A 9,130-nucleotide genomic window follows, 5' to 3' on the forward strand; every position below is an offset into this window, starting at 1 on the left:
CTCAAATGTTTCTCAGCCGAAGCGGTGAGAGGAAGATTAAGTTTTACTCGAGCCAAGTTTGGCCAGGCTGTCCGGCGTGGGATTTTGTTTATGTCTCTTACTCAACAGGCGGAAGTCCTCTGTGAGTTGTGAGACTTCTGCCTTGCTCTCCCTCTTGAGTTGAGAGGAAAGTTGTAAGAGCCTGCCCCTCATCACCGCCTTGTGCGCTGCCCACAGAAAGCCCGGCAAAATAGACTCTGTGTCGTTTTCACTGAAGTAATCAGTTAAGGCTGTTTCTAGGAGTTTGCAATGAGTTGGATTACTCAAGAGAGTTTTGTTGAGACGACATCTAAAGGGTCCCTTCTCACCCGACCCACCCCTTAGCATCAGTGTCATTATAGAATGGTCGGACAGTCATATATTTTGGAGACTACTACCCACGGGATTATGTGTGTTGGGACAAAAATGTGGTCTATCCTAGAAAAAGTATGGTGGGTAACAGAATAGTGCATATAGTCTCTAGTTTGGGGATTCATTTCCCTCCAGATATCAATCAGGCCAAACGACTGGACGGTCTGAGCTACTCGAAGGCTGCATTTAGGGGGCCACTTGGTTCTTGGCTTCAGGGGGTCAGATTTGTCTGAGGAGAAGTCGAATGGGGTGTTGGAGTCTCCCCCCCACCACTGTGCCCACGAAATGAGGTTTTAAGATCTTCAAAGAATAGGTCTTGATTAGGGATGAGCCGAACACCCCCCTGTTCGGTTCGCACCAGAACATGCGAACAGGAAAAAAGTTCGTTCGAACATGCGAACACCGTTAAAGTCTATGGGACACGAACATGAATAATCAAAAGTGCTAATTTTCAAGGCTTATATGCAAGTTATTGTCATAAAAAGTGTTTGGGGACCTGGGTCCTGCCCCAGGGGACATGGATCAATGCAAAAAAAAGTTTTAAAAACGGCCGTTTTTTCAGGAGCAGTGATTTTAATAATGCTTAAAGTCAAACAATAAAAGTGTAATATCCCTTTAAATTTCGTACCTGGGGGGTGTCTATAGTGTGCCTGTAAAGGGGCGCATGTTTCCTGTGTTTAGAACAGTCTGACAGCAAAATGACATTTTGAAGGAAAAAACTACCCGCGGCTATTGCATTGCCGACAATACACATAGAAGTTCATTGATAAAAACGGCATGGGAATTCCCCAAAGGGGAACCCCGAACCAAAATTAAAAAAAAAAAATGACGTGGGGGTCCCCCTAAATTCCATACCAGGCCCTTCAGGTCTGGTATGGATATTAAGGGGAACCCCGGCCAAAATTAAAAAAAAAAAATGACGTGGGGTTCCCCCTAAATTCCATACCAGACCCTTCAGGTCTGGTATGGATTTTAAGGGGAACCCCGCGCCAAAAAAAAAAAAAAACGGCGTGGGGTCCCCCCAAAGATCCATACCAGACCCTTATCCGAGCACACAACCTGGCAGGCCGCAGGAAAAGAGGGGGGGACGAGAGTGCGGCCCCCCTCCCTCCTGAACCGTACCAGGCCACATGCCCTCAACATTGGGAGGGTGCTTTGGGGTAGCCCCCCAAAACACCTTGTCCCCATGTTGATGAGGACAAGGGCCTCATCCCCACAACCCTGGCCGGTGGTTGTGGGGGTCTGCGGGCGGGGGGCTTATCGGAATCTGGAAGCCCCCTTTAACAAGGTGACCCCCAGATCCCGGCCCCCCCTGTGTGAAATGGTAAGGGGGTACATAAGTACCCCTACCATTTCACGAAAAAAGTGTCAAAAATGTTAAAAATGACAAGAGACAGTTTTTGACAATTCCTTTATTTAAATGCTTCTTCTTTCTTCTATCTTCCTTCATCTTCTGGTTCTTCTGGCTCTTCTGGTTCTTCTGGTTCTTCCTCCGGCGTTCTCGTCCAGCATCTCCTCCGCGGCGTCTTCTGTCTTCTTCTCCTCGGGCCGCTCCGCACCCATGGCATGGGGGGGAGGCTCCCGCTCTTCTCTTCTTCTCTTCTTCTTTTCTTCTTTTCTTCTTTTCTTCTCTTCTTCTCTTCTTCTTCATTTTCTTCTCCGGGCCGCTCCGCAATCCATGCTGGCATGGAGGGAGGCTCCCGCTGTGTGACGGCGCTCCTCGTCTGACAGTTCTTAAATAACGGGGGGGGCGGGGCCACCCGGTGACCCCGCCCCCCTCTGACGCACGGTGACTTGACGGGACTTCCCTGTGACGTCACGGGGAATGCCACAGGGAAGTCCCGTCAAGTCACCGTGCGTCAGAGGGGGGCGGGGTCACCAGGTGGCCCCGCCCCCCGTTATTTAAGAACTGTCAGACGAGGAGCGCCGTCACACAGCGGGAGCCTCCCTCCATGCCAGCATGGATTGCGGAGCGGCCCGGAGAAGAAAATGAAGAAGAAGAGAAGAAGAGAAGAAAAGAAGAAAAGAAGAAAAGAAGAAGAGAAGAAGAGAAGAGCGGGAGCCTCCCCCCCATGCCATGGGTGCGGAGCGGCCCGAGGAGAAGAAGACAGAAGACGCCGCGGAGGAGATGCTGGACGAGAACGCCGGAGGAAGAACCAGAAGAACCAGAAGAGCCAGAAGAACCAGAAGATGAAGGAAGATAGAAGAAAGAAGAAGCATTTAAATAAAGGAATTGTCAAAAACTGTCTCTTGTCATTTTTAACATTTTTGACACTTTTTTCGTGAAGTGGTAGGGGTACTTATGTACCCCCTTACCATTTCACACAGGGGGGGGCCGGGATCTGGGGGTCACCTTGTTAAAGGGGGCTTCCAGATTCCGATAAGCCCCCCGCCCGCAGACCCCCACAACCACCGGCCAGGGTTGTGGGGATGAGGCCCTTGTCCTCATCAACATGGGGACAAGGTGTTTTGGGGGGCTACCCCAAAGCACCCTCCCAATGTTGAGGGCATGTGGCCTGGTACGGTTCAGGAGGGAGGGGGGCCGCACTCTTGTCCCCCCCTCTTTTCCTGCGGCCTGCCAGGTTGCGTGCTCGGATAAGGGTCTGGTATGGATTTTTGGGGGGACCCCACGCCGTTTTTTTTTTTTTTTTGGCGCGGGGTTCCCCTTAAAATCCATACCAGACCTGAAGGGTCTGGTATGGAATTTAGGGGGAACCCCACGTCATTTTTTTTTTTAAATTTTGGCCGGGGTTCCCCTTAATATTCATACCAGACCTGAAGGGCCTGGTATGGAATTTAGGGGGACCCCCACGTCATTTTTTTTTTTAAATTTTGGTTCGGGGTTCCCCTTTGGGGAATTCCCATGCCGTTTTTATCAATGAACTTCTATGTGTATTGTCGGCAATGCAATAGCCGCGGGTAGTTTTAAATGAGTTTTTTCCTTCAAAATGTCATTTTGCTGTCAGACTGTTCTAAACACAGGAAACATGCGCCCCTTTACAGGCACACTATAGACACCCCCCAGGTACGAAATTTAAAGGGATATTACACTTTTATTGATTGACTTTAAGTATTATTAAAATCACTGCTCCTGAAAAAACGGCCGTTTTTAAAACTTTTTTTTGCATTGATCCATGTCCCCTGGGGCAGGACCCAGGTCCCCAAACACTTTTTATGACAATAACTTGCATATTAGCCTTTAAAATTAGCACTTTTGATTTCTCCCATAGACTTTTAAAGGGTGTTCCGCGGCATTCGAATTTGCCGCGAACACCCCAAATTGTTCGCTGTTCGGTGAACTTGCGAACAGCCAATGTTCGAGTCGAACATGAGTTCGACTCGAACTCGAAGCTCATCCCTAGTCTTGATGTGTATTCGGTGTATAATATTAGACAAACGTGTAAGCCTCTCCGTTAATCATTCCAGTTACTAGTATGTAACAACCCTCGGGGTCTGTGATGGTTTTCAAGTGGGAAAAGTGAGTTCTGTTTGAAAAGCAGACTGCCACTCCTCTCGTTTTGTTGTCAGCATTAGCTAAGTGAAAATGCGTGAAGTTTTTGTGAAGAAACTTGGGATGATAGGTAGCAGGGAAATGAGTCTCTTGGAGCAGTACTACATCTGCCTTCAATGTATGTAGCTGTTGCATTATTTTGCATCTCTTCACGGGGGAATTAAGGCCCTGCACGTTGTGGGAGAATATCTTGAGTGTCCCGGCCGTCAGTGTGGCATCAGTCATGGGGTAATAATAAGTGTAGGACTATGTGCGTGTAAATCTTACCTGACCTCGTTGCTGTCCCTGGCAGGTAGGAGGCAACCCCAGCAGCATTGTGGACTCGATCTGCGTTCCAGAAAAAAGGAGATCCAGCGAGACCCTGTATCTGAAGAGGAGGGCCGGAGGGGGTGGGGGGGAAAGGGGAGAAGAGATTGGAGAAGAGTGAGAAAATAGAGATAGAGAAAGGAGTAAGAAAATGAGACATTAGAGTTAGAGTTAGTGCATCATACAGTAACAACCACAACCCCCTCGGACCAGGGAGGGACCCATCCCTGCCTGGACCAGTACCCAAATGAAATGCACCATGACCCGAGGGTCGAAAGAGTCTGGGTCCGATAGGTGAAAGAACTAGAGTTCAACTATCAGAGCCAGAGGGAGGCACACTACGACCACTCTGGTCAACTCTGTCTCGTAGTAAACCTGTGGCGGTATATAAATTTTGCAGTCTAAGCCCTGCTAGCGCATAGTGGAAATGTTCACAAAGCCCTTAATAAAAAAACAAAAAAAAAAAATTAAAAAAGGGGTTAAACCCATAAGGTTCCATGAAGTAATCCTGGGGAGCACTCAGGTAAAGAAAGTCGCCATTAGTATAGCAGTAGTCAGGTCACCGGCCACCTGTAGACAGGTTATGGACAGTCCGCATTCCTGGTCATGGTGGGAAGGATTCTTTCAATCGTTTGGGAAGTTGTTTCTGCCACACTTGAGTCACAGGGCTTGTAGGTGATGGTCTTTTGGAAGCCGATGCTCCTCGGGAAGAAGACATTGGTGGAATTTCCTGAGCAATCAATCCGAGGTGTAGAAGAAGTCATTCCCCATCTTGGAAGGAGGAGAAGCTATACGGTTTCTTGTGTTAAGAGAAATTTAATCACAGCAGGAAGGCCCATTTATAGGATATCTCTTTGCCCTCCAGGACTTGCAGTAGTGGTTTCACGGCCCGTTGCTTTTGCACTGTGTATGGGGATAGGTCCGCGAAGACTTGAATCTGGTGTCCCATGATCGTCAGTTTTTCTGCTGATCTGGAAAGTTTCATCACTTCTTCCTTTACCCCGTAGAAATTCGGTTTCACTATTATGTCCCTTGGGAGACCGTCAGGGCGAGGGGGTTGTAATGTTGTAATTTGATAAAGTCTTGGACTGCCATGTGAGTGTCCTTAAAGGATTCGGGGAGACCCCTAATGCGGAAGTTGTAAAGTCTTGACCTGTTCTCGAGGTCGTCTATTTTAGAGGTGGCAGTCTCTAGTTGGTCCTGGAGCTCCTGGATCCTATCAGTGTTTTGGTTAATTCTCAGAAAAGCTTGGTCAGATTTTTGCTTGGTCAGAATCACCTCATTCCTGGCACCAATCTTCTGCATATCGGCGTGTATGGAGGATGTGATCTGTGCTGCCGTTTGGGAGAGACCTCTTGAAAGCATCTGGGAGAATGTGGCCATCATGGAGGGAAAGTCAGTGGGGGGAGGGAGGAATCCCTGGCCTGTGTGTCCCATGGATCTGGGCTGTGTAGCAGATCCTGCTGTGGAGTGAGAGCTCCCCCTCCTAGTGTCCTCCCGAGAAGAGATTCTGTTGATGCAGGTGAGGGGGCCCCAGGGAGGGTACTCACTGTGGCAGCAGATGTTTGGGAGGATGGAAGAGCGTCCTGATCCTGGTCTGCGATGGAATCAGTCAGACAGGGCAAGCCTCGTGAGGAGACGGCTGCCATTTTGGGATGGCCGGTCCGCGCTGGAGATGCCTTCAATTCGGTGATGGGGCTCCTCCGGGCAGAACTCGAGGACATCAGGTGATAGTGGGAAGTGTCCGGGCCGGGATGAGGGCTTAGACGGCTGCTGTGGTGGGCGTTAGGTCGGAGTGGCGCGGAGCTCCCAGTCTAAGCGGCCATCTTGGACGCTGCCACGCATGCGCCTCATCCAAAATGTCTTGGCATGCTGACTCCTTACGAGTTCCCTTCACTGAAACTAAGGGGCCAAGCCCAACTCCTGATAAACAACCCCACACCATAATCCCCCCTCCCCAACACCATAACCCCCCCTAAATCCTTATTCTATCCAAAACAAAAAAGAGTTCTAATCTGAGATGCACATTAGAATAAACAGCTGTTCAATGGATTTAATAAAAAAACTATTAGATGGGCATCTTAGAGAACACAGTATCCAGAGATATGGGAAGTGGTGGAGACATAAATGCATACGCACACCCTTACAGGTTGAACTGGATTGACTAATGTCTTTATTCAAGCTTACTAACTCTAACTATGAGTATATAGTTCATAAAAAGTACATTCCTATCTTTCTGTATCTCTATTTCGGTGGAAAGATCTTCCTGAAAACACTTTGAAATGCTGCTCTAAAATCCTGGTTCCTCAGACTGTAAATGAGAGGATTAAGAAAAGGAAGGATCGCTGTGTAAAACACGGACACAACTTTGTCACCAGGAAAATTATAATAAGCACTTGGGCCAAAATAATTAAACATAAAGGAGCCATAATACATAAATACCACTGTCAGGTGAGAGGTACAAGTGGAGAAAACTTTACTCCTATTGCCCTTAGCTTGAATTTTAAGAACAGTTTTGATTATATAGACATAGGGCAGGAAGGTCAGTATCAGAGATCCAACAGCAAGGAAGCCTCCCAAGAGAAAAATTAGCAGAATATTGATGAAGATATCACTGCAGGAGATCCGGAACAATGGTGGAAGGTCACAGAAGAAGCTTTCTATAATATTTGATCCACAAAATGTTAATTTGAAGGCATAAAGTGTGTGAACTAAAGAATAAGTAAAGCTAAGGCACCACACAATGGATGCCAACTGTACACACACTTTCCAACTCATGATCTGTGTGTAATGTAATGGCTTACAAATGGCGGTATAGCGATCATAGGACATGACAGCCAACAGAAAAACATCACAACAGGCAAAGAATAGAAAGAAGTAGACTTGGGTTATACAAGCCTGTATGGAAATTTTCTTTGTCTTGGTTTGAAGGTCAAATAATATTCGTGGGACAGTTAATGAGGAATACCAGAGGTCCAAACCGGCCAGGTTTCCAATGAAGAAATACATAGGAACATGGAGGTGAGAGTTGCTGACTATGAGGCCAATGATCAGCAAATTCCAGATTAATGTCAGAAGGTAGATGAGAAGGAAGAAGAGAAAGAGAGGGAGCTGTAGACCTGGAAGATCAGAGAGTCCAGCAAGGAGGAATTCCTTCAAAATTGTCTGATTTCCCATTAAAATATATTTACTTATGTTTAAAATAGGAAAAAAAGTTTATCTTATATATGTTTCAGTTGTTATTTTTCCAAAACACTACAGAAAAAAAGACTTCAATTTTAAATGTTTACTTTCTTCTTGTTTTTTTAAAGGAAAACCTGCAAATAAAATATAATTCCCTCTCATCTGTGACTTAAAGGAAGACTTGATTTGTGACAGTCCAAAATAATGAAGAGAGAAATTCTATAAGTAAAAGATAAGATGTTGACTGAAATTGTGCACAGAAAATATGAACTGGTTTCTTGTCAACATCAGCGATGGCAAATGTTATAATTCTTCACCAAACTTCTCAGATATTGGCAGAGTGTAATATCTATTACCCATCATTCAAGAGATGGAGAAAAGTTACTTATTCCTGTCGTATCAGAAAAATAAAATCTGACTTAGGCCTTACCTGAAAAAATGATGATTGTAATTTTTGCCATTGTCATGCCTTTATAAGAAGACTGAAATGCAATAATTTCTATAGATGATAAACATTCAGTCTGATAGATTGGTGTGTTTTCTCCTTTGCAATAAAGTGAGACCTCACAACAGGAAAAGGTCCCCATTCATCAATCTCAGTAGCATGAAGGCACCTTAAAGGGGTTGTAAAGGTTCATTTCTTTAATTAAAATAACAAAGATGTTATACTTACCTGCTCTATGCAAGGGTTTTGCACAGAGCAGCCACTTTCCTCCTCTTCTGGGGTGCCCCTCTGGTGCTCCTGGCTCCTTCCCTTCATCAGGCGTGCCCAGGCTCCAGGGCCTTCAAAAGTGTAATAAGTGGTTGAGAAATGAGATGTGTAATTTATGTTCCTAGAGTGCCCGAGGGTGCTACTTCAATGTTGGGCCTCTCTATGTGGCCAGGCTGTGTAAAAGTCTCACACATGTGTTATTACCATACTCAGGAGGTGTAGCAAAATTTATTTTGGGGTGCAATTTTTGCTATGTACATGCTATATGTTGGAAATATCCTATAAATGGACAACTTTGTGTATAAAAAATGCATTTTCATTTTTTCCCCACGTTTTCCAAAAACATGTGGGAAAAAAATTACACTTTCAAAAGACTCATTATGCCTTATAGAATATATGTTGGGATGTTTTCTTTCCAAAATGGGGTCATTTTGTGGGAACTTCCATTGTCCTGGTGCTCGAGGGCCTTCAAAAGTGTAATAGGTAGTCAAGAAATTAGATGTGTAATTTATGCTCCTAGAATGCCTGAAGGTGCTACTTCAATGTTGGGCCTCTCTATGTGACCAGGTTGTGTAAAAGTCTCACAAATGTGTTATCACCATACTCAGGAGGACTAGCAGAATGTATTTTGGTGTGCAATTTTTGCTATGTACATGCTATGTGTTGGAAATATCCTATAAATGGACACCTTTGTGTATAAAAAATGCATTTTCATTTTTTCCCCACATTTTCCAAAAACATGTGGAAAAAAATGACATGTTCAGAAGACTCATTATGCCTTATAGAATATATGTTGGGATGTTTGCTTTCCAAAATGGGCACTTCCATTGTCCTGGTGCTTGAGGGCCTTCAAAAGTGTAATAGGTGGTCGAGAAATTAGTTGTGTAATTTATGCTCCTAGAACGCCTGAAGGTGCTACTTCAGTGTTGGGCCTCTCTATGTGGCTAGGCTGTGAAAAAGTCTCACACATGTGGTATTGCCATACTTAGGAGGAGTAGAAGAATATGTTTTGGGGTGTAATTGCATGT

At 45.5% G+C, this 9,130-nt stretch overlaps 1 protein-coding gene across 1 annotated transcript; it reads right to left on the bottom strand.

The window, feature by feature from the left end:
* Positions 1-6,451: 6,451 nt before the first annotated feature.
* Positions 6,452-7,384, bottom strand: LOC141147477 (olfactory receptor 5AR1-like). The gene has a single exon (XM_073634713.1). It carries the CDS (start codon positions 7,382-7,384, stop codon positions 6,452-6,454), a length of 933 nt encoding a protein of 310 aa, XP_073490814.1.
* Between the last annotated feature and the right edge of the window lie 1,746 nt (positions 7,385-9,130).

Source organism: Aquarana catesbeiana, linkage group LG06 (genome assembly GCF_042186555.1).
Source record: "Aquarana catesbeiana isolate 2022-GZ linkage group LG06, ASM4218655v1, whole genome shotgun sequence".
In the NCBI taxonomy this organism is placed as follows: Eukaryota; Metazoa; Chordata; class Amphibia; order Anura; family Ranidae; genus Aquarana; species Aquarana catesbeiana.